This window comes from Silurus aristotelis (genome assembly GCF_946808225.1).
Source record: "Silurus aristotelis genome assembly, chromosome: 18".
Taxonomy (NCBI): domain Eukaryota; kingdom Metazoa; phylum Chordata; class Actinopteri; order Siluriformes; family Siluridae; genus Silurus; species Silurus aristotelis.
Window position 1 is genome coordinate 10,308,169 of NC_139591.1, and position 25,568 is coordinate 10,333,736.

Here is a 25,568-nt window from a genome sequence, read left to right on the forward strand (position 1 = left end):
TATACATCCATCTTTTGATTTCTAAATGATGTTGACCTCTGTGTATAATAGAAAAGTTTGTTCTTACACTAAATATATTCATAATCTACAGTTTACACATCAGCACTAACAGGATGGTCCACAACCCAGGGCATCTATTTTACCCTCCAGCTCCAGTTACTTTATAAATCTATATTCAATTTAGGGTAGCAGTTAAGAGGTACAGTTAAATACAAAAGCTCACATTCTTCTTGATTTATTTGCATAAAAATAACAGCATTTCTATTGGACATTTTCTCTACAGATTAGAATCCAATGCTCATCCATGTTCTATGGGATTTCCTGCAGAAAACAGCCACTCGGTCAGGTCAGATCTTATTATAAGGCTCCAAAACGCACGCATTATTAATTTACGTAAATGTCTCAAGGAAATCAGAAAACCCGAATGAATAATTACTAAACTATCTAAAGCTGAAAGGGCGTAAAAATACAAGTTTGTTCCCTTTAAAAACGGAAACAAAATCTATTCCAGGTTGTTTCAGGTCAAGGACATGAATATTGTTTGAGGGTGTGGCTCTCATTTGCAATTGTTTCTAATGTGATAGCCCACCCCCCTCGTTAGACGAGGTGTGACCATTCACTTAACACCTGTTTCAAAGATCCGCATCTTTGTGAGAGCAGAAACTTTTAACTCAAGTACCTATAATAAATAGGTAGGTGACTTATGAACACTTCATGCTGATTCCAGCATTATCAATCACTAAGAGCAACCCAGCCTTACTCAAAATATTTGAGTTCAGGTACTTCAAAATCGTATGCTTTTTATGCATTCTACATAAAATATAACATACGTTTTCCGAATGTAGATTTAAATTTAACGAGCTGATATTGCGCCCATTTCCGTGTGTCTATTTCTCCCTCTTATGGCTTGTCAAAGCAATTGCACAAATTGCCGCAAAGCTGGACGGTTTTGCGACTTGCGAAAAAGCAAGTCGTTGCAATTTTACCCAGAAGCGTGACTTTTGGATGAGTGATAAGTATCGCAAATATTAACACTTTAAATAAGGGTCTACATACATGGTTATTGTACTGATTTAAAACTCTAGCATGGCACTTTATATGAAAGCAGCAGAGATTCTTGGTAAAGTGGAGCAAAAGAAGGGAGCCGTGAAAACTCTGGTGTACGACAGTAAATTCCAGGTGATCATACAGTGAGGAAGGATAAAAAGGTATTCTGTCGCTTTGTTTTTGTTCTATCATTTGAGGTTCTGTTTTTTTGTCTTTCAGAATATAAAGCAACTATTTGCCCTCGTGTGTGAGACTCAGAAATATTCCCCAGTGCTTCAGGAGATTATCGACAACACCAGACTTCTGAAACACACCAACCTCCGACAGAATTTAGCAAAGGTATTATTTAGTGTGTGTGTGTGTGTGTGTGTGAGTGTGAATATATGTATATTTTACGCAGAGGTGGCAAAAGTACACAAATCCTAAGAAGTACAGATTCTTTAAGTCGAAGTACTGACTACACTTTTTTCACTCAAGTTAAAGTAAAGAACAAAGTTTGTTGATCATTTCAAAACCAATCATGTCAAATAGATTAAAAATAAAGTAACAAGCCTGGTTTGAAAATGTAAGAAGTAGAAAGTACAGATATTTGTGTAAAAAACATTGAGTGAAAGTAAAAAGTGACGTTACTTCCCATCTTGTTTAAAACATTTAATTGTGATTAATCGTATCTTAATTGGACTTTTTTTCTGTTATAATGTACCTTTAATTAATACTTTTAAGGTTTTTATTATTCTAATTAACATGGCTATGAACAAACATGAATACTTTATGCAAATGTATGTATATTATTAGTGAAACCAGACCCAACATAGAGCATAAAGACAAAATATTCTTGTAAATGTTTAAAAGTAATTATGGGGTTTTAAATTACGTAAATCAGGACACAAAACTGAACTTTTGCTATGTTTCCACACGGACGGTTTTAATTACGGCAGAATTTGGTGCTTGATTTAAGACTTGGCAGATCAGTAAAACAAATGTTTATTATTTTTTATATTTGAGTAAAGAAAGAATGTCGTGAATAAATGTGCGTTTATAAATTTAGTGCCGTAAAAATAAATTTGCATTAACGCAAATTTAAAGCCCAGGCCATCAAATGCTAAAGAATTTATATCGATAGCATTGGTAATGACTAGGAAGTGGCAGCGATTTTACTACAAATTTAATTGTTATACTGTGCTAACTCGAGTTGTTCAAGTTTAATAATAATAATTAAAAAAATACACTCAAAGTTCGTGAAGGAATTCAGATTTTAACTATGTTCAGCAAGTAATTCGGTACACTAGCACAGAATCGAAAGCCCTGTACAAAAATGGTTCGGTACGAATATGTGTACCATTTCACCTGTGTCTGTCTGTCTATTTCGCACAAAAGTCAGTACATCCCTCACATTTCAGCAATTATTTTATGTTCATAAAGGGACAAGTATAGAAATAAAACTTAGATATATTTTAGAGTAGTCAGTGTGCTGGCAGATTTCCTGTCCTTTGAAAATAAATCAACATACAGCCATTATTGTAAAAACGTGTCCTATTCATCATGTTCTTGTTTTTGTCTGCTTGACAGGACCATACAAATTTGTATAGCTTGTTTTAGAACAGTTAAAATTTAGTGCTTTGAGTACAATTCTCTCATACTGACCAATGGATTCTCAACGTGGCACCTCATGGCAAAGAACACTTTGAGGATTGGAGAACTAGAATAGTTGCTCTCTACACAATGGCCTAGGCCAGACATGGGCAAACTACGGCCCGCGGGCCACACACGGCCCGTTGGGTTTATTAATCCGGCCCGCCGGATTATAGGTACGGGTAAACATTGTTCAATTTACCTTCCCCCTGTAATGCCCACGTTTCCCCTAAAGATGTCGCACTTCAGCTCCATTGACGTTGTTCGGGTGCAATACTCTCTTCTTCTCTTAAGAGAGCTTAATCTGATGCTCTTTAAAAACTGCGACAGTTTCTGACAAACACCTTGGATCTATCCTGAGAATTGCCACAACAAAACTTACTCCAGACTTTGATGAACTGGCAAAATAAGGAGTTCAACAACACTGTTCCTACTGAAACTAAACTTGAGGTTTTCTGCTGTGTTTATTGATGCACTGGCAAAAAAAATATAAACAAATTGTTATATATATATATTTTACACACACACACACACACACACACACACACACACAGTGAGGAAAATGAGTATTTGAACACCCTGCTAAGTTCTCCCACTTAGAAATCATGGAGATGTCTGAAATTGTCATCGTAGGTGCATGTCCACTGTGAGAGACATAATCTAAAAAAAAAAATCCAGAAATCATATGATTTACTTTTTTTGTATGATACAGCTGCAAATAAGTATTTGAACTACTTATCTATCAGCTAGACCCTCAAAGACCTGTTAGTCTGCCTTTAAAATGTCCACCTCCACTACATTTATTATCCTTAATTAGATGCACCTGTTTGAGGTCGTTAGCTGCATAAAGACACCTGTCCACCCCATACAATCAGTAAAAATCCAACTACTAACATGGCCAAGACCAAAGAGCTGTCCAAAGACACTAGAGACAAAATTGTACACCTCCACAAGGCTGGAAAGGGCTACGGGGAAATTGCCAAGCAGCTTGGTGAAAAAAGGTCCACTGTTGGAGCAATCATTAGAAAATGGAAGAAGCTAAACATGACTGTCAATCTCCCTCGGACTGGGGCTCCATGCAAGATCTCACCTCGTGGGGTCTCAATGATCCTAAGGAAGGTGAGAAATCAGCCCAGAACTACACGGGAGGAGCTGGTCAACGACCTGAAAAGAGCTGGGACCACCGTTTCCAAGGTTACTGTTGGTAATACACTAAGACGTCATAATTTGAAATCATGCATGGCACGGAAGGTTCCCCTGCTTAAACCAGGCACGCCTTAAGTTTGCCAATGACCATTTGGATGATCCAGAGGAGTCATGGGAGAAAGTCATGTGGTCAGATGAGACCAAAATAGAACTTTTGGGTCATAATTCCACTAAACGTGTTTGGAGGAAGAAGAATGATGAGTACCATCCCAAGAACACCATCCCTACTGTGAAGCATGGGGGTGGTAGCATCATGCTTTGGGGGTGTTTTTCTGCACATGGGACAGGGCGACTGCACTGTATTAAGGAGAGGATGACCGGGGCCATGTATTGCGAGATTTTGGGGAACAACCTCCTTCCCTCAGTTAGAGCATTGAAGATGGGTCGAGGCTGGGTCTTCCAACATGACGATGACCCGAAGCACACAGCCAGGATAACCAAGAAGTGTCTCTGTAAGAAGCATATCAAGGTTCTGGCGTGGCCTAGCTTATCTCCAGACCTAAACCCAATAGAGAATCTTTGGAGGGAGCTCAAACTCCTTGTTTCTCAGCGACAGGCCAGAAACCTGACTGATCTAGAGAAGATCTCATCTGACCACATGACTTTCTCCCATGACTCCTCTGGATCATCCAAATGGTCATTGGCAAACTTAAGACGTGCCTGGACATGTGCTGGTTTAAGCAGGGGAACCTTCCGTGCCATGCATGATTTCAAACCATGACGTCTTAGTGTATTACCAACAGTAACCTTGGAAACGGTGGTCCCAGCTCTTTTCAGGTCATTGACCAGCTCCTCCCGTGTAGTTCTGGGCTGATTTCTCACCTTCCTTAGGATCTTTGAGACCCCACGAGGTGAGATCTTGCATGGACCCCCAGTCCGAGGGAGATTGACAGTCATGTTTAGCTTCTTCCATTTTCTAATGATTGCTCCAACAGTGGACCTTCAAATGCACGGTGAGATGCAAGGTCTCCGCCAATTTCTCACCATTTGCTGCGCAAAACTTCATGGGTTTAGTGGTTGGCGGCAGAGGATGTCCATGGTTGAGGAAATAGAGGAGAGGAAAGTGTCAGTGAAAGAGTCCAAGGGTAGAGAGGCAAAGGAGTTGAAGTCGAGGCAAACAATGTTGCAAATTGTTTTTAGGTAGGATAGGAAGAGTGATTGTAAAGAAAATCAGGTGATTATCAGAAATTTGAAGTGGAGTAGCAATTATGTCTGCAGCTGGGGTAGGGTGAGTAAAAACCGAGGGAGATTGACAGTCATGTTTAGCTTCTTCCATTTTTCTAATGATTGCTCCAACAGTGGATCTTTTTTCACCAAGCTGCTTGGCAATTTCCCTGTAGCCCTTTCCAGCCTTGTGGAGGTGTACAATTTTGTCTCTAGTGTCTTTGGACAGCTCTTTGGTCTTGGCCATGTTAGTAGTTGGATTCTTACTGATTGTATGGGGTGGACAGGTGTCTTTTATGCAGTTAACAACCTCAAACAGGTGCATCTAATTTAGGATAATAAATGTAGTGGAGGTGGACATTTTAAAGGCAGACTAACAGGTCTTTGAGGGTCAGAATTCTAGCTGATAGACAGGTGTTCAAATACTTATTTGCAGCTGTATCATACAAATAAATAGTTAAAAAATCATATTGTGATTTCTGGATTTTTTTTTTTTTTTTTAAGATTGTCTCACAGTGGACATGCACCTACGATGACAATTTCAGACCCCTCCATGATTTCTAAGTGAGAGAACTTGCAAAATAGCAGGGTGTTCAAATACTTATTTTTTTCTCACTGTACATTACAGCACACTGAAATTTGTTCTTTGCATATCCCAGCTTGCTCAGAAGTTGGGGTCAGAGCGCAGGGTCAGCCATGATACGGCGCCCCTGGAGCACAGAGGGTTAAGGGCCTTGCTCAAGGGCCCAAGAGTGGCAGCTTGGCGATACTGCTAAAGCACATTGTATGGCTCCAGACCTGAACCCTATTGAACACCTGTGGGGCATCCTCAAGTGGAAGGTGGAGAAGTGGCATGTGTCTAACATCCAGTAGCATAGTGATGTCAATATGGAGGAGTGAAAAAGAATCCCGGCAACAACCTGTGCAGCTCTGGTGAATTCCATGCCTGGGAGAAGTTAACAATGGTGCTCACACAAAATATCGACAGTTTGGACACAGTTTTGACATGTTTACTTAGGGTGTACTCACTTTAGTTGCCAGCTATTTTAGACAATAATTGCTGTATATTGAGGTTTTTTCCGAGGACAGTAAATCTGTTGATATACAAGCTTCACATTGATTACTAAAAATTTTTTACAGGTTTTATTTCTATAGTATTGTCCCTTGACAACATCTAATAAAATTAATAAAAATAATTGTTGCTTGTTGTAAAATGTTTTTATTTAAGTATTTTATGGGAATATTGTATTTCTGACCATCTTGATAGGCCCTAAGAAGTACCTTAGCTTTGTTGGCTGTTTGAAATTAAATCAAACTAAAAGAGAATAATCTTAATTTACACACACACACACACACACACACACACACACACACACACACACACACACACACACACACGCACACGCATGCTCCTAAAGTAACTTGCATTTTTCATGTTTTTGGCAGACGTGTGTCTTGACCCCGTTTGTTCTTGTTTAAATAAATGCCAATCTAATTAAAAAAAAAATTTATTCATTACATCTACATAAATAAAATGCATAGAATATGAAATGATGCTTTCTCTATCCCACTGATAATGCTGACATTTTATTGTAAATATTAGGTTCTAGTTTACGACTTGCTCATTGGCCAGGGAATAAAATGTGGTGGAAGCTGGAAGGCAATGATGTTAAAACACCGCTCCAGACTACAAGCTGCTTTGGCTCGAATTAAAGTCAAGCGGAAAGTCAGTCGAAACCAGGACCTGCTTTCTCCCAGTTCACAGCATAAAAATGGTAGGCTATGCTCAAATCATGGATGCTATTAGTAAAACAGTCAGTTAGGTTTTTTGTTGTTTTACTCAGATTTTTTTATTACTTGGTGTAGAGATTCCACGTTACGTACGAGTGAACACACTGAAAACGACGGTGGAGGATGTCATTGATTACCTGAAGAGAGAGGGATTTTCATATCAAGGAAAAGCAAGCCAGTAAGTTTAAACTTGTTTTATTTTTAATAAAACCTACTCTGATCCTACTCTACATTTTATACTTTTGGGCTAATATTGAACAAATTAGATAAAAAATTAAATAACAAAAAAAAGTAGTTTAAAAAGTAAAGTTATTAAATGTATTTTTCAATTTTGTATTTTATTTTTTTAAAGACTTGGTGATTTATGCTCTCTCTCTGGGAAGACGTTTATGAATGACCTTCACCTTAGAGATCTTCTTGTTTTCAGTGCAAAAATGGACTTCCATAATCATTACCTGTATAAAGCAGGGCACATTATCTTGCAAGACAAGGTGAGAGATGTTTTAATGCCACTGAATTGTATTAGGCACTTGGGTAAAAGTGCTCAGAAAATCTCAATATTAATAAAAATATATGTATTATTTTATCTACTTTCATCTTCACATTTTCTAATGTTAGCAGTAAATGAAATTACACTATAGATGCAGGGCAAGTACAATACAATTTAAATGGGATAGGTTTTCCAGGCATGCCTTTTATGTACGCATTGTCATAACAAAAGAATCTGGCTCTCTGGCTCTCTGGTGCAAGAATTCTTAACGGATGGTGCAAAATATGTACACACCCATTCACACAGGGCAACGAACATGAACATTGCGCAACTCTGTTTAGGCCGTTACCTGATTGTTACTACTGAAAATCAAACTTTTTGTATACTGATGATTTACATTAAGTGTTTTAAATCACTGCTTGCTTTATTGCTTTTTACGGACATGTTGAGAATGGTCAAGTCTGCTGGGGTAAAATCTAGAACATGTGTGTATAAGGTTTTAACAGTATGTACCAGACATGCAGCTGCACACAGACTGCCAGAGAATGATTACTCCCCTGACAAGTATTTTTAAACCTTATCTCTATTTATTTATTTTTTTTAAATTCAGCATTGTTTCATTGGAAGACAAGCATAAATAATGCTTCCAGGAGGGTGGCTTACCTGAAACAAGTGCATACTTTCTCTCACACAATATACTTAAGATATGAATAAATATTCATAATAAATGGGGCTGTTTCTATTGGCCAATGTATAGATTTAACATAATATTTTCAGATGCATGGCAATGGGCAGTTTGAAAATGATTTTTGTTTATTGTAGGCCAGCTGTCTCCCTGCGTACCTTCTGGACCCCCCAGTTGGAGGCCATGTGATTGATGCATGTGCAGCACCTGGGAATAAAACCAGCCATCTGGCAGCCATCATGAAAAATAAAGGGTATAGCTACATGTAACAGATGTTCAGTCGGCATTTTATGAAATATTTTGATTCTTTATATAAATGAGTACACCCCTCACACTTCAGCAAACATTCACCTCACATTTTCATTTTCCTTTTTATGTTCTCAAGGGAATATATATTATATAAATGAAACTTGTAAAAAAGTTTTTTTTTTTTTTTTTAGTTCAGACTTACTGTCCGCTAAAAATAACTCGTTATACAGCCATTATTGTCAAAATAACTGGCAACAAAATTGAGTACACCCTAAGTAAATTTGTCAAAACTGTGTCTAAAGTGTCAATATTTTGTGTGAGTATTTTTATTATCTAGCGCTGCCTTAATCCTCCTGGTTATGGCATTCACCAGAGCTGCACAGTTTGTTGCTAGGATCCTCTTCTGCTCCTTGGTGCTTCTTAACCTTCTGCTTGAGGATGCCTCACAGGTGCTCAAAAGGGTTCAGGTCTGGAGATATAATTTACCACCTTTGCGAAGCCTGTTCCAAGTGGAACACATCTTGGAAACCTTTGTATGACCCTGTCCACTGCACTGTAACTCGGTTTCAGAGTGTTACCCATCTTCTAATAGCCCTTCCAACAATTCTCATTCTCAAATCCTCAAAGAATTCTTTGCCATGAGGTGCCAAGTTGAATATCCAGTGGTCAATAGGAGAGAATTGTACACAAAGAACCAAATTTTAACTTCACTAAAACAAGATACAGAAAATTTGTATGGTCCTCTCAAGCAGACATGAACATGAATAGAACATGTGGATTTGCATGGTTAGGCGACATGCACCTTTTTAACACAGGGTGTACGCATTGTGTTGCCAGCTATTTAGACAATAATGGCTGTATGTTGAGTAATTTTCAGAGGACAGCAATACAAGCTGCACATTAACTACTCTAAAATATAAAATAAAAATTTCATTTCTATAGTATTGTCCCTTGAAGATCTACTAAAATAGCTGCTGAAATGTAAAGGGTGTACTCACTGCTGTGAGATACTGTATGTTTTGTAGTCTGATAAGAGGTCATATTTACTGTATACGATTAGCAAGCTGTTTGCCTTCGACCTTGATACAAAGAGACTGTCCACCATGAGCACTCTTCTACTTCGTGCTGGAGTCACATGTCATCAGTTGGCCAATGAGGATTTTCTTAAGGTGGATCCACTTTCCCCAGCATTCAAGGACGTAACGCACATCCTACTTGATCCATCATGCACTGGTTCAGGTAAAGCTTTAGGCGCTGTAGTATATGCATTGATTTTATTTTGTGTTTAGCGTTTATGAAAAAGAAAAGGCTTGGCAGAAAATCAGGTTATTTGACATTCACCCATGTACTATTATAAATGATTCAGTTTTGCAATTTGAGATCATGAACACTAATTTGCTCACACAATCTAGCAAGTTATGCTATTTGTATTGTACTAAGAAAAAAAAAAAAGCAGAATGTAAACAGTTTAGGGGGGAAAAACAATAAGCTGGTTGCATCACTTTGTGCACCCCTTGTTAAAACATGTTTTGCTTGTAACATAGCACTCAGTCGTTTGAGAGTCTACAAACTTGACACTTGTTTAATTGACAATTTTTATTCTACTCCAGAATCCTGTTCAATCTAATTGTAAGGTGAAAGTTCTGTGCATCATTTTTCAGGATATTCTACAGGTTTCTCAAGAGTTTAGATTCTGACTGGACCATCAAAACAGTCTTCTTTTGGGGACATTCTAAAATGCTTAATGTGAAAACGCTTAAATTGGCTTAAAGCAATACAACGTTTTTAAAACGCTATTATAGCTTTTTACTTAAGTTTTCTATGGGAATAAACACTTAACGTGGTGTTCGTATTCTGGGCTTGTGCTTGTCTGTACTTAGTATTCTTTATTTTTAATGTGTCTTTTAAGAACGCTGTTAAGCCACATTAAGTGTTTTTTTTTTTTTTTTAACATTACGCATTTTAAAATGTCCTTTTTTTCAGACAGGACTGCAAAGGATTATTAGATATTTTAAGATAACTTTTTCATGTTGTTGCAGGAATGGTGTGTTTGCATGATGGTAACCCAGAGGAGCAAGAGCAGGACCCTGAGCGTCTGAAGGCACTAGCAGGATTTCAGCTACGCTGCCTGAACCATTCACTGAAGTTCCCAAAGCTTCAACACCTTGTCTACTCTACCTGCTCCGTCCATCCTCAGGAGAATGAGGAAGTTGTGTCTGCTTGTCTTGAGAAAAATTCAGATTTTAGGTAAACGAAACATACAAAATAAAGCTTTTCAGTCAGTCAGTATATTTGGAATGATAATTAGTACCAATTGAAGATGATTCTATGTGTCATCAATTGTAAAGATGTCAAAATTGCCCAAAGTGAGGCAACATTCCCCAACCCTCACTTGCTGCTTCAAAACAACATGCAAAACAAAACAATAAATATAACTACTATAGCCATCAGGAAGCTGCTGAGGTATTTGTTATTGTTAATGTAATTATTTAACTAAACCTTTTTTTCTACAGTATGGTGAAACACTAATCTCAGCTCAGCTGTGAACATTTAACACATTTCACATTAAACTCTAACAGATGTGACACTGCTCGCCAGGGGCGCTATAAATGTGGTAGCTGTTATCACTTATTACTTTTTGATTGCCTAATAATATGAAGCATTCTGAATTTTACTAACTTTTTAGGAATTGGCTTAAACATTATATATGGTTGGAAACAGTTAAACTGAATGTCAATGTTTGTTGTAGATTAGTTCATCTTCTTCCTGAGTGGCCTGAGCGAGGTTGTGACCCACTGATGCAGTGTCTCAGAGCCAGTACTACAAAAACCTTCACTCATGGTTTCTTTGTAGCAATGCTGGAAAGGCAGGCTACTCCGAACAATGAAAGCTTTGACAAAAAGTAAGTCACTATAAACCTGTGGCTTCAGATCACTTTGGTATTTAGCAAACTTATTTGTTAAAATTATAAATGCGTTTAATGATACAAATGAATCTGATATTAATGACTGTCATCACAGGCCTGTTTCCGTAAGTGAACTTTTTGTTGAAGAGGAACAAACCGAGGTATTTGTGGAAAAACAACAACCTCCTGCAGCAAAGAAAAGGAAGAGAAAAAAACCCAAAGTGTAGAAATTACCAAATATTCAGTTCTGATAACTATTAAAATGTTCTGTTTTATGAAACCATCCTTGTTTTTAAAAGATTAATTTTTATTTCAAGTCTTTGTGGGGCATATTAGTTTTGGATTTTGACATCCTGGTCATTAACCAAAATCCTAAATACAAGTCTTTTAAAATCATTCTTGTTAAACAGCAATCCAGCCAAAAACTTTAAATTTTTATTGAAAACCAGCACATAACACCAGAACAGACTCAAATGTATTTTAAAATGCTGCTCACACACTCATGCACACTTTTCCAAGCATTAACTTTATGTACACCCACACGCTACACTTGGAAAAACACAATACAGTATCTAATCACATACGCACACAGTGAGAAATCCAGCTCTCATTATACTTTTGCTCAACAGTCTATTTATGTGCCATGTTTAGTTTGTTTGATCAGGCTCCTTAACAAATGTAAAATCTGGTCCCCCGCAGTTTTCCCACTGACAGCCTTTTAATTATTTGAACAGTAACAGAAAAGAATACTATAATAATAATGTGACCATGCAACTTTAAACAGCAAAAAAAAAATGTAAATACTGTTTTACCAAGTATAAATAACAGGAGCAGGAATACAGATGCTTCCATATGTGTCCTAAATGACAGTGCTTAGGGTATAAACAACTCACAAAATGGCTTGGACAGTGTGTAACAATGTAGCTAAAAGCTTAAAAATACACACCTGAGAGTCTTAAACTAGTGTTGTGTCGGATGAAAAGCTCAATTGACTGTTAACAACAACTGACAATTGTAATATAAAACTTAAGTACTTTTAGTTGAGCATTCTGGCTTCAAACTGCTGTCCTGTATGAATGACAGTAGTACTCACTCAATCCTAACACTGCTAACAAAAGGTAATATTCCACAAAACATGCACAAGCTATAGCATTGAACATACACAAGTCCAGAACAAGGTGCATGCATTAATAAGGACCCACACTGAAAGAATCTGCATTTAAAATAAATTGCAGCATTCATTTCAAATGCTTTTACATACTTGTTACTTACATCACACATTTTTCCAATCACACTAATGGACTGAGCTTTGAAGGAATTCAGAAACCCAGTTTAACAACCCCCCTCCCAAAAAGAAAAACCCTGAGATCAAGAACTAGTATTTACAAAACTAAACATTACATATTAAAGCCCATCAGTTGCTTTCTATTGCTTTCACAGCCTTCACGTGAACCTAACATCATTCACAGCACTTCACCTGCAATCAGATGCACTAAGGCACAAAGAATTGTAAAGTAATAATAGATGAAGCAATGTCTGACTTGTTAACAAGAACAAGCCTGGGATTTTCTGAACATATAAAAAGTCCAGAATATGAATAAATAGCAAACTTATAGCACAGGAAAAATCCCGTCCCCCAAATCCCACAACATGAACTGTGATGTGTGAGCACTAAAGTAAAGACTAAATAGACAGGCAAGAAAAGCAGGCTACAAAGAGCATAGAAGCAGGTTAGTTAGTGGAACAAGAATGAAGAGATTTTACCAATATGAATAATCAAACAAGTATTAGAACTGTAATCAACTGTGATCATTAATTTTATGGGACATTAAAAGAAAAGATAATATGAAAGGACTACTAAGATTCACTGAAGTAAATAGACGAGGTAGTCAAACAGCAAATACAGACGGTTGTAAATTAAGGACAGTTTATATTAATTCATTTGCTTTGGTTTAAAAAATATGATCTGTACTTACTCAAAAGATGAGCCACGTAAATATTTTAAAGGGAAAGGCCATGAAAAATACTAAACAACTTTATTTTGCTGCTCAATGCATTTGGATGAGGGACATATTTCAATTAAAACATCTTGTGATTCAAGCAAACTTTGTAAGAAACATGAGAAGGATACTTAATATGCATCTGAAACATTATTCAATTAATTTAAGGTTAAGTGTAATGTGAATAGTTCACATAAAATAGGTCACAGACAGCTATTAAAAATCTTGAATATCCAAAATATCCTTAAAAAAACAAAACAAAAGAATTTTCTTTTAGATTTGAAGTTCACGTGTCCAAGTTTTCAATACACATCATTTTAATCTAACAAGTAGTTCTGTCTGTTTTCATCACTTGCTGTCAGCCTAACTCCACACAAGATTGTTGGTATGCCAAGATCTCAACCTTAAAAAAATAAAATACCCCATTTATACTTCAACCCAAAAAATGTTTATAGGTCCTATTGGAATCCTGATCAAGTCCTATAAGCAGCAGGTGTTACAATAAAAAAGGGGGTTGCATTTGTCCAAATGAAGTCCTTGTGGTCAGCATTACTTCTTCCTTGTGTGCTGTCTGCGAGCCTGAAGCCTTTGTCGTGAACCGCTGGGCTTTGAACAAGCACCAATTGAAAATGTGGCTGAAGGAGTGCCTGAAACATAATTAAATTATAATCATAATTTATATTCTATGATTTGATAGACCATGCCAACAATTCTCTAATCCTATAATTTAGAATATTTGGGACTTGTTTCATGAAAAGCTGATAACCTGCTCATGCTCATTTAACATGGACAAGATCAGATATACACATTCAAAAATATTAAGGCATGGATTGGGTCCACTCGCATCTTATCCCTTGATGGGTTTACATTCAGTACAATTAGTATCTTCCACAACAATGGTCCAATTCATAGGACACCAGGGATCAATTTATCTGACAAGTAAGAATTTATATTATGACCTTCATTCAACAATACTATAACAAAATATTTATACATACCAAAGGCTGAGGCACCAAAACCCCCTACAGGAGTCCCAGGGCTGCCAAATGGACTGGGGCCACTTGCAGCACCATATCCAGAGGTGGAAGTTCCTGTATGCAAATATGATGCGTTAAGAAGAAAGAAGAAGAATGTTCCACTAAAGCGAGTCATTTTATTTTACAGTATTGCTATTAGTTTTCTATATTTAAATCATATGTAAGACAATCAAAACCCTGATATTAAAATGATAAACATATTGTCTGAATATATTTATAATTTTTTTAAAACTTAAAAATATAAATTTTATTTAAAATTTAAATATAAAAAAAAATACACCAAAATTTGCATATAATTTTAATATACATACAAATTAGAAAATCACTAGCATTTTAAATGTATCACACACGAATAAAAAATAATTTAAATCTTTACATAGAACAAAATGCTCACCAAAAGCAGATTCATTATCTGTGTTGCCTGCTGCAAATGAGAACCCTTGATTTTGCCCTGTTTGTGCAGGTGTCCCAAACTGTGCTCCGGAAAGTGGTGTGGTAAAATTGAACCCTCCAGAAGTTGCAGTTGAATTCTGCTGTGCGGCTTGTGCTGCTCCAAACTTGAAGGCAGGAGCGGGCATAGAGGCAGCACTCACTGGTACAGTACTTGTGCTCCCAAAGGCAAAGGCTGTGGACGTTCCACCAAATGCAGACTGTGTAGCATTTCCAAATGTTGGTGCAGCTGTACTAGCGGGTGTGCCGAATGCAAGTGGTGTGGCTGCAGTACCTCCTCCAGCACTGGCTCCAAACGTAAAAGGCTTGACTGGAGTAGGAGCTTGAGATTGTGGGTTAGCAAAGCACGTGGAGGGGCTGAATGCTGAGCTACCAAACGTGGCCTGGGTCGATGGGGTGTTTGTCATGGGGGTAGCATTGTTGGGCATACCAAACCCTGTAAAAGAGGTGGTGGCTGGGCTTTGGCCAAAGGCGAATGTGTTCTGCGGTGCAGTTGGTGCTGGTTTTAAAGCACCAAACTGTAAAGTAGTATTGGTGCTGTTAGTCGTGGTACTAGTGCTAATTCCAGAGGAGGCGGCTGTAGACGATGAACCTCCAAACTGAAAGGTGCTCTTTGCAGCATTCCAGCCAGCAAAGAGAGGAGTAGAAGAATTTTGGGTACTAGAGGAGGTTGAAGCAGTCATGCTGCTGCTGTTAAGACCTTGAAAGAGGGAAGCAGCAGGATTCTGGGCATTGGAGGAAGATGACAAAACTGATGCAGCCATTGGCTGGCTGTTAGGCAGTCCACCAAACAGTGATGGAGTAGAATTCTGGGTATTTTTGGAGGAGGATGAAACTGAAACAGCCATTGTTTGGCTGTTAGTCGATCCTCCAAACAGTGCTGGAGAAGGATTCTGGGTACTGGCCATGGAGACAGAAGGAGCCACTGAATGGCTGTTGCTCTGACTTCCAAACAGAGATTGACTGGAATTCTGTGTATTGGGAACTGATATGGGAACAGAGGAAGACACCGGTTGAGTGCTTGTGACTCCTCCAAATAAAGATGTGTTAATCTGAGCTGCTGGTACAGTCGAAGAAGCCGGTTGATTAAATGCGCTGCCAAAAATGGGTTTAAATGTGTTTTGTGATGGTTTGTCTGCTACTGTGGAGGCTGGTGTCGTCATGGCTGGCCCAAAAATAGGCTTGAACTCAGATGGTGTTGGATTAGATCTACTACTAGCAGGTGGCACAGAAACTGTAGGAGCAATTGTTGCACAGGCTGTTGGTGCAGAAGAAGTGAATACAAAGGGGCCTCCTCCAAGGTTGAGTGTGACAGATGAGGATGGTAAAGGCTGAGCCAGAATCTGGGCAAAAGCGGAGGCTACTGAGGAAGGTGCAGTTGACACAGTGGATTGTGGAGTGACAATGGACGGCTCAGATTTTACAGCCCCAAAGCTTAAAGTTGTAGAGGAAATGGGGGAGGAAGCCTGTGCTGCCACAGATGTTGCTGGGGCTATGAACGACAAGATGACAATAGCTTTAGAATATTTAAACAATAGGCAAAAAGATAAGATAACTGATAAATCCACAGACAATAAACTGAAAAAATATAATTAATTTAAACATTTTAAATGAACATACTCTATTTCAAGTACTATATACATTTTCCACCATCTTAAATTGGCTTCAGAGCAACCCTACTCCCTAACAGTTCCCTAAGACCTTTAAATTTTCTCCAAGACAAACACAAACTTTAAACTTACTTATAAATCACATTATAGCAGAAAAGCAAAACAAAAAAAAAGCTTTGCTAGATAATGGTCAAGAGTTTCAGGTGCTCTCTTTTACACCCTGTTGACCTTTAGACTATAATTTCAATACTATTTCACATAGGAATAAACCTCAATTAATGGTAACCTTTCACAGCAACCTTCACATTGTCAAATGTACCACATAAGATAGCTCACTAGGCTTAATAAAAAAATAAATAAAAAAAGAGGGAAATTTTTTTTTAACTGCATACCTGCAGAGGTAGCAGCTACAGGAGAAGGAACACTTAGAAGAGAGTTGTTCTTCATGCTTTTAAGAGACTCCAAAAGTGGGTTAGACACTGGTGTAGCTGAAGTGGTGCTGATGGCAGGTATAGGCAACACCGCAGCCTGGATTGGTACAGCACTGACTGTGCTGATTGGAGGAACTGTAAGGTCAATAGTTGGTGTCGGACCTGGGATAGAAACTGCATGGGAGGCAGGTGGAGGACCAGCAGCTGGGGTAAACAGAGAGGCCAGTGAAGTAGCACTCCCTACAGGGGCAGCGGAAGCCGAGCTAAAAGAAACTACCTGGGGTAACATGCCTACAGAGGGAGCCGCAGGAGCAGATGAAAAGGGGACACTGCTTGGCTTCTCTGGCTCTGTTGAATTAAAGAAAATAGAAAAATTAATATACTTTTTTTTCACATTTCACCCTGGATGGAAAAGAACAAATTATGTCCTACTTTTTTTTTTTTGCTGTATATGTACATTATTACCCTCATCACAAAACAGACAATATTATTGTAAAAATATTATTCAGTAAAATACCTAGTTTGGTAAAGTGATAAGCTCCTAAGATTGTACCATTAGAAACTTTGCTCAGGTTCAACCAATCAACTTCAAGGTCAAACAACAGCCTAACTGCCCAACTGAGTTTAACTGTATTGGTTTGGATTACTTCAGAATGAAACCGGCTGTTTCTTGAACCTTTTACTTTTTGTGGTGCAGGATACTGCAAATAATTCACCATGGTTGGAAAATTGTTTTCAAAAGACCTCCAGGATAAAGAAAATCACAAGTTAGGAGAAAGCTACAAAAAAGATTTTTAAGGCTTTAGCTTATCCTCTGAATACTGTTCAGTGCATCTGGAAAAGCATATGGTACCACCAACACATTGCCTAGACCAGGCGGTCCAGCCAAATTGGATGACAGAGCAAAGAAGACATTGAACAGAGAAGCTATCAAAAATCCAAAGGCAACTTTGAACTTTGGCTGGGACTGATCAATCTGTGCATGTAACAACTCACAAGCTTATACACAGCTGGCCTGTATGGCATGTTGGCAACAAAGAAGGCTTTCCTGATAAAGTGTCATACTCAATCTCGTTTGGGCTTTGCAATAACACCTAGAAGACTGTCTGGCAAAATAAACCTTTCTGGACGGAATTCAAAAATTTTTTAGTTGTGTAGCGCTTTTAAGAATTAATATTGTCTCAAAGCAGCTTTACACAGATAAACTACAAGTGCGATGTTTGGCGAAAAGCAAACAAAGCACACCACTCAAAACACACTCAATGTGAAGCATGGTGGTGGCAGCATTATGTTGTGGAGATATTTCTCTTCAGGGGAGTGGGCCATTCATCAGGATTGAATAGAAAATGGATGCTGCCAAGTACACCTAAATTCTTGGGGAAAACCTGCATCCTATCATTCACTTTTAAACATGACAATGATCGTAAACATACCGCCAAAATAATACCACGGCTGCTGCTCACCACAGAATTTGACTAAACTTGGGCAATTGTGTAAGGACAAATGGGCAAATACTCCCCAAAGTGTGCAAAGCTAGTACAGACATATCCAAAAAGATTAATAACTATAATTAAAGCAAAAGATGGCTCTACAAAGTATTACAGGGACTGATGACTTTTCCCAACCCTGTTATTCTAGTTTTTCAGTTTTAAATTATTTTTTCAGAATTTTCAGTTGCATTTTTCTTTCATTCATTTGATGTTGTAAGGTAAAACCTAAAATAAAAACATACAAAAACTGGAAAAGCTGTGCAACAAAAAGCACCACTTTTAAAGGGGTATGATTATTTTTTTATAGGCACTGTATTAGCTTCTAAGTTTGTATGAAATAGGAAACCTTTTATAAACATTTTCAACAACATAGCATGAAGCATGAATGATGGAGACTCTGCATCATACATTTTTATCATTGAGCATATATTTTGCAATCGCACATGGTATGGTTTAATCCTGAATCTCTTGTTTCTTGACAGTCAGCAGAATTTAATATATTATTTAATATATTATAATATTTTGTTCTCTTCCAATTACCTCAAATAGGATTTTTGTTATCATTAATCTACAATTCATAATTATCTTCAGGAAAATAATCACCCTTTGTTTTTTTGTTCTGAAAGAGTGGAGCAATATATGTTTTAGTAGATGTGGGGGACGGACACATTTGTTTAACCCAGGGGTGTCCAAACTATTTTCCTGAGGGCCACATATAAAAAAAAATATACAAAGGACTGGGCCACTTGCTAGACGTGAGGTACACTGCCTCACTTTTATTGTACTTATATTAGTAACATCAATCAAATGCAGATAAATTACTTTTAATAATTGAACGTTTGAAGAAAAAAGCCTCCATCACAGCTCTCCTTAAGTAGATTTTCATTTTATTTTTTACAAAAAGGTTGGCAGGTAATTCACTCAGTGCCTCAGACTGGCACGTCTCTTTGGTTCCGCCATTTCTGGTGACCCTGAGCATTTTTAGACTTTGATACGGGCCAATTAAAAATTGATTTTGGGCCGCAGTTGGTCCGTGGGCTGTAGTTTGGACACTCCTGGTTTAACCAGTGTGGGTCAGTGTACACTAACAATTTGCCAGGCATACAGGTTTTCTTTCATTTAAGCCTGAGCTCTGACCTGCAAAGCATATGGATTTTGATGTGCTAACAGCAAATAGATGTACAAAGGGCATGACATTTTTATACTAGTTTTTGGAAGCTTCCTATAGAAAACAACCAACATTATACACTATTATCTAGAGATATGTGGTACGTGTTCATTAGGTTAATATTTGTTGGCTAATCCAATACACGTAACAAAAAACTCTGACCACCAACTAATTCATGACAAAATGTTTCGTATGTATTTTACCCTCAGCAAACATCTAATCCTAATGTTCCTGGGCTTCATAGACAAACATGATATATGATTACTCTGAATTAAATAGGTTCTCAATACAGGGGTCTTAAATTTTACAGAACATACTTCAGATTGATGTGCCTTTTGTTCCTAATGATGAATTACCTTTTGAGTATTCACTGACTGAAAAAAATCCTGCTTATCCCCAAATTGTCTGCAGCTAAGACAATTATTCATTTACATTGCAACATCGACACGCTAACCAAGTCACATAGGATGTACTCTTTCGTAGATATTGTTAACATGACATTATCGATAGCAAGATTACAGCAAAATCTCAAAAAATTGTTACTAAAAACAAAGAGCTGGAGGAACATTTAGCAACTAATTAGATTAATTGGCAAACAGTTAGTAACATGATTGGGTATAATAAGAGTATTTTAGAGAAGCAGAGTCTCTCAGAAGTATAGCTGGGCAGATGTTTACCAATCTTCAAATTGTGGAACAAATTTAAAATAATATGCCATGCCACCATATATGAACATGATCTTCTCTGGCCAAAGCGCCTTTAAAATTGACTAAGGCAAATTGGAAAGCTGTTGTGTTCAGACAAATTCAAATTTGAAATTCGATTTGGGATGGGTAGCTGGCACATTTAACAGCACCGTCAATGTTGAAAAGTATACACTGGTTTTAGTGTAATATATGCTTCTATTAAAAGTTACATCTTTTCAGGGAAGGCCTTGCATATTTTAGCAGGACAATGCGAAACCGCATACTGTATCTATTACAACAGCATTAATACCAACATGTTGTTTTGTACATTAATATGGTTTCCATTCGGAATAAACATGATTTAACTTTTTTGTGTACACCTGATTAAAATGTTACCCAAGAAAAGGTTATTTTGCCAGTTCATGGGGTGTTCACACCACAAGACTGACTCATGATCAATTTTGCATGAGTTGAATCAACATCTAGAAATTTCAACCCATAAGATAACACAAGGCCTTACCTGGCTCCTGAAGGACTTTCTGGATTTGGGTAAGAGTAGCTTTTTTCTCCATATCCAGGTCCTTCACAGTGATTGTGTAACCCAATTCAGGAGGTGGGGGCTTAAAAAAAATAATAATAATAATAAATAAAATATCCATCTTAATTATGCACAATGAAATATAATTGTCATCTACAGTGGTTAATTTGTGTATTTTTAAACAACAGTCAGTGTTTTATAGTTTAAACTGTAATGTAACAAAAAACATTTCCTTCCACACCAAAGATATCTGGTCGCCTCTGTAGGTGGACACCAGCTGGATTTTACGTTTACGTTTGCTACTGCTTCCTCCAGAGGCTGCTTGTGATGTAACAGGTGGATCAGGCCTAGGGGAGCATTTACCTGGATGAGAAACAAAATTATAGTTATAGAATAGTTTTGATGAGTAATCTCAGAGAACTATTTTTAAACACAATTAAGTGTGGATTATTAAGTAGTGGATATCAAAAAATCATCATCATTATTATTATTAATATTATTAACTTCCAGCTAACAATTTCAAAAAGCAAAATATCAAAAGAAGAGTACCAGCATTTTTCAGTATGACCATATTCAGCCTAGCACTTTGCTGAGAACGTTGAAATGTTGAAAATGTTAGCGTAGTAAACATAAAATCTAGGATAGGCCTACTATGCATCTTTAAGAGATGTAAGATTTACTGATTCGCAACTGTGCATCGGCATAAAAGTTAACGATGTGATGCATCGATAAAAAAAAAAAAAAAAAAAGTCAACATATTTGCATTGGTAAAAAATAATTAATTTATATATATTTATTAATATGTGCGATTATTTTTACTATTGAGAAAATTAGCAATAATTTGTGACCAATATTTTATATGTAGATTATTTTCCCCTCACTAAATTTATTCTCAAGCGCGTTCTATCAGCACCACTAAAGCTCCGTGAATATGACAGATTACAACACTACAGAAACCGAGGCATGTCCTGAGATGTCACATAGAATATAAATTAACAATGCAGAGGTACAGCTGCATCTTCCTGGAGACAGAAAAGGAAAAGAACAGAACGTCTTTTTTATTTATTCCATTTTTTTTTCGCACTACAGAGGCCTGTTTGTCTGAACAAAAGAAGTAATGCTGGTAGCTGCTTCATTTGTATCTTATTGCATCATGCTATCCATTGAGATGTGAATCACCTGTTATGGAGATGCACATCTCTAGTATATATTTGCATAAACAAAGGCACAATACAGTAATGCTAAAGAGTTTGTCATGTGCAAATAACAATGGGAAAAATACTACTGATGCACTAAACAAAAAACACCACCCTACCAGAGCCAGGCGCAGCCTCAGTGGATGTCCTATCGGAGTTAATAGCTGAATCAGAATTTGGTGAAAAGGAGTCATCTTTCCTATGGAAAACGACATAAAATAGTTATTTGCTGGTACAGTATATTTCTATTAATGTGTTTTTTTTTTTTTTTTTTTTTTTTTTTTAATTGTTGCAATCCATACCTGGGCTTTTTGGATACCCGCTCAGGAGTCTGAGATTGTGATGATCCAGGGCTCACAAGAGGTGATGAATTTAGATTAGATGCTAATCTCCTCTATAGATGCACATATAAAACACAAAAATTTACTTGCAAATAACAGAGAAAAGATATTAAAAAGTTACAACTTCACATAAAAATGGAAACAGCTAATAAAAAAAAAAAAAAAATCTTAGAAATAGAATCTTTTTGAATTTCTGAACAAAGACTCAAGGACATTATAGTATTTTTTTTAAATATTGATTAAAAGCTGGAATGACAGCATTATGTAGAATAAACTGGAAAATAAAATGAATGAAATAGCAACACTGATATGAGAAAGAAAATCTAAAAAAGGTCATGTAAATACATAATGATATAGGCTACCTGAGGGTACCCCTGTGAAGAACTGTAAGAGCTCCGAATAGGGTTGCGAGCTGATCCAGGCACACCATAGGAAATGGGACAGCCACTAACGGAGTTGAGGGAAGAAGTCCGAGATCTCTTTACCACGGACTCCTCCAACACAGAGACGTTCATTCCTCTCTTCAAACCTCCAGGTCTAGTGAAGAAAAAAAAGCAGCATTATCTTTGGATCAGTAATGATTTCTATTATTGCTTTAACCCTAATGCAGGGGTGCACTGACTTTTTCAGCATGCGAGCTACTTATAAAATTACCAAGTCAAAATGATCTACCTACTATAAAAATGCAAAAACAAATAAATTTTTTTTAAATATGTCATGCGATCTACTCACAATACCTTTCTGATCGACCGGTAGATCTCGATCGACGTATTAGGCACCCCTGCACCAATGCATTGTCAGACTCAAAGTAAAACACTGAAAATGTACTTTGCTATGATTTTTCTTTGATTAGCTTTGCAGTAAATTATCCTATACAATTGCCATTAACCCCTGGAAAACACATCTCTATTTTAACTGTAAAAACTATTAAAGAAATCCAATGTGGAAAAATTATATATAATTGCTGAACACATTTAATATTTACAACTGTTGCAGATTCCACACACTGGTTTAAAACTAGATGACTAGTTCAGATGTTAGTCTACATTAAGAGAGTGAAGCAAAACCTACTTTGGTACAAGCTGGGATGGAGCACCATTAGCTAGCAGTTTCTCGAAAACTGACTGAGAACTTTCACTGCTGTCATTCCGCCTGATGAGGAAAAGGAAGAGATTCCCATCACTTTCAATGCCATTCTTCTTTGTATCTACATGACACAAAGGAAAGAATGCTACAACCCACCAACAAATATTTTACTGTGAAAATGTCTCTGTGCATTACTGACTGGGTCAGCTCAGTGCAAAGCTATGCACAGCAGTTACAAGATAGAGCCAACTGGAAAATGCACTTAATACTCACTGAGCTTCAGTCAGTGCTCATTATCCCAGCACACACAAACAGTGTAAAGCCTATAACTGATACCTCCTTTTGCTTTTCTGCCCAGCTTCATGGGTTCTTTCCTCCTCATCACAAACATCTCGTTTACGGTTCGCTCTGAGCACATTCAGTACTGTCTCTCTAGAACAGGGGTCAGCTTGAACTTCAAACCCTGGGGATGTGACTGCTCCAGGAGAATTCAACTGATCCAAACTGTGGGAAAACATATTACACATTTAGTTACACAAAAATCTGTGACGTGAATTATTCCAGCCTTGATTTAACATAGTAAGCCTGTTTGCAGCAAAAATATATATTACATTTAGATCGTATTCAACAAGCAACACCAACATTATGACAATGTAACTTACAAGGATGTGCGTGTTGTGTTGTCTGGTCTTGCAATCTTCACCGTCACAGGACTGTGTATTGATGTATTGCGCTGTGTGAGGATGTTCTTCTTGCGGAAGCCGTCCCACTGAGCTGGGGGAAGTACACCAACCGGAGAGGTTCCTAACTGCTGCAGCGGGTAATGTCTCTGAGGGGAAATGGTGAACCTCCCTGCAGCACCTATAGGATCACTGCATACATATGACAATGAGAAACAGAGGTAATACATGATAGGTCTGTACACCAGGACCTTAGGCTGACCATAATTATACAAACTAAAAGTAGTCGATGGCTTGGTGTTTCTATCTATTTAACTAAATGTACAGGGTTATATGCTGGAGTCATGGGGTTCTCTGCTGGTTGTTTTTTTTAGGACCTGCTTTTTCCATGTAATCCATTCACGTGAACGTTTATCATTAAAAATGAAACATTGTTACTCAATACCTTCGAAAACTACCATACAATCTAATACTAAAATGCCAGAACTGTCTTCATTATCTGAGGAGGAAGCAAAGCGAGGGCTGTCAGAGTGCTCCATGTGCCAGAAGGAACTCCCACATTTTAAAATCTTGGAGGGAAGAATGATCACGGAACACTGTTGCATGCAGTGGATGATGAATTGGACCAGCAATCCGACTTGTGTTTACATTTTCATGCAATTCTGAATCAAAAACAGTGAACAAACACACGCAACAGCAGCAATAAGACGATCTTAAGTTAGGACAAAAAAATGTTGTTACCCGAACGATAATCTTCTGTTTGGAGTGGGGACTCCATAATTAGGTCGGACAAGTCTCTCCCGGAGATGTTCTCTGGGGTTGACGCCAGAGCCCGAGCTTCCAGCGGGCTGCCCCGTGCTGGGGGAACTTTCTGCTTTACCGAGGTAACTGCCCATGAGGATGTTCCGTGGACTGAATAACGAGTCACTGAACGCCGCGGCTCGCCTATAAACGGAACCGCTGGTAAAACTCCTATCGCTGGGAGACGCTAACGAATATCTAGCATCACTTTTATTTTTATTACTCAGAGTCTTGTCTCTTCTAGTCGCCGGAGAGCCCGTGAAAATCGTGGCCGGCAACCAGCGGTGAAGCGCGGTAGGATCTGTCAGTCCACAGCGGGGATTTAGGCCCAACCTCTCAAAAAGCTGAGACCCCTCTGCTCTGTAATAACAAACGGCACAAGTTATGGCAAAAAAGAAAAGCACGTACAGATATGTTGGTATGCAAGTCAACACTAGAAAAAACAAGACAATAGCGAGTACAGAGATAAAAGCTAGCCGCCGTTTATCTGCAGGAAACATGGCGGTAACGCGCCGCCAAGGGACAATATCCCATAATTCCGTCCTTTAGCATGCACCGTTGACGGTATGTAGTGGATTCTGGGTAATGTAGTTTTATATATAAAAATTACCATTCAAGAACAAAAGATAAACATGAATTTAGTAATAAAATATGCACCCCTCAAATAAATTATTTAGACACATACACATACGTACGTACATACATACATACACATATAACTAATTATTATTGTTATTATTATAAAAATAATAATAACCCAGCCATTAGGGGGGCACAAGCCAGTGTACTCTTAGTGCCGGTCCCAAGCCCGGGTAAATGGGGAGGGTTGCGTTAGGAAGGGCATCCAGCGTAAAACATGTGCCAAATCAAATATGCGGATCACAA

General features: G+C 37.7%; 2 protein-coding genes and 1 long non-coding RNA gene across 9 annotated transcripts; 2 read left to right on the plus strand and 1 right to left on the minus strand.

Moving 5' to 3' along the window:
• Positions 1 to 567: 567 nt before the first annotated feature.
• Positions 568 to 13,589, plus strand: nsun5 (NOP2/Sun RNA methyltransferase 5). Of its 3 annotated transcripts, none has more exons than XM_083569130.1 (10): positions 568 to 692; positions 1,267 to 1,386; positions 6,653 to 6,824; positions 6,916 to 7,018; positions 7,193 to 7,331; positions 8,153 to 8,268; positions 9,325 to 9,503; positions 10,304 to 10,511; positions 11,014 to 11,166; positions 11,285 to 13,589. In XM_083569130.1, the coding sequence occupies exons 3-10, from the start codon at positions 6,713 to 6,715 to the stop codon at positions 11,394 to 11,396; spliced, it is 1,122 nt and encodes a 373-aa protein (XP_083425256.1). In that variant the 5' UTR covers positions 568 to 692; positions 1,267 to 1,386; positions 6,653 to 6,712; the 3' UTR covers positions 11,397 to 13,589. The 3 variants fall into 3 exon arrangements, with proteins under 3 accessions (XP_083425256.1, XP_083425255.1, XP_083425254.1); XM_083569129.1 differs by lacking the exon at positions 568 to 692 and adding an exon at positions 757 to 1,179 and having other exon boundaries at positions 7,268 to 7,331; XM_083569128.1 differs by lacking the exon at positions 568 to 692 and adding an exon at positions 760 to 1,179.
• Positions 11,597 to 25,244, minus strand: pom121 (POM121 transmembrane nucleoporin). 5 transcript variants are annotated; one of them, XM_083569038.1, is made up of 14 exons: positions 25,145 to 25,244; positions 24,624 to 25,043; positions 23,865 to 24,074; positions 23,539 to 23,706; positions 23,188 to 23,268; positions 22,479 to 22,653; positions 22,078 to 22,169; positions 21,895 to 21,974; positions 20,821 to 20,942; positions 20,562 to 20,661; positions 16,659 to 17,048; positions 14,601 to 16,148; positions 14,168 to 14,260; positions 11,597 to 13,816 (listed from the first exon to the last, which is right to left on the minus strand). In XM_083569038.1, exons 2-14 carry the CDS (start codon positions 24,776 to 24,778, stop codon positions 13,719 to 13,721), a joined length of 3,312 nt encoding a protein of 1,103 aa, XP_083425164.1. In that variant the 5' UTR covers positions 24,779 to 25,043; positions 25,145 to 25,244; the 3' UTR covers positions 11,597 to 13,718. The 5 variants fall into 5 exon arrangements, with proteins under 5 accessions (XP_083425164.1, XP_083425166.1, XP_083425165.1 ...); XM_083569040.1 differs by having other exon boundaries at positions 16,659 to 17,045; positions 24,624 to 24,827; positions 24,907 to 25,217; XM_083569039.1 differs by lacking the exon at positions 25,145 to 25,244 and having other exon boundaries at positions 24,624 to 24,827; positions 24,907 to 25,109.
• On the plus strand, positions 17,066 to 19,458 carry LOC310741440. The gene is made up of 2 exons (XR_014537960.1): positions 17,066 to 18,400; positions 18,459 to 19,458. It is a non-coding gene; the product is annotated as an uncharacterized lncRNA (long non-coding RNA).
• Positions 25,245 to 25,568: the final 324 nt, after the last annotated feature.

Bases quoted from the DNA above. Each gene is read 5' to 3' on its own strand.
- pom121 (XM_083569036.1), bottom strand. From the start codon at position 25,183: ATGTTTCCTGCAGATAAACGGCGGCTAGCTTTTATCTCTGTACTCGCT. The intron at 22,654-23,187 runs GTAGGTTTTGCT...TTTCTTCACTAG, and splicing joins CCATCCCAGCTTGTACCAAA to ACCTGGAGGTTTGAAGAGAG. The intron at 13,817-14,167 runs GTATGTATAAAT...ATTATGTTTCAG, and splicing joins TTTTGGTGCCTCAGCCTTTG to GCACTCCTTCAGCCACATTT.
- nsun5 (XM_083569128.1), top strand. From the start codon at position 1,087: ATGGCACTTTATATGAAAGCAGCAGAGATTCTTGGTAAAGTGGAGCAA. The intron at 6,825-6,915 runs GTAGGCTATGCT...TACTTGGTGTAG, and splicing joins CAGTTCACAGCATAAAAATG to AGATTCCACGTTACGTACGA. The intron at 8,269-9,324 runs GTATAGCTACAT...GTATACGATTAG, and splicing joins GCCATCATGAAAAATAAAGG to CAAGCTGTTTGCCTTCGACC.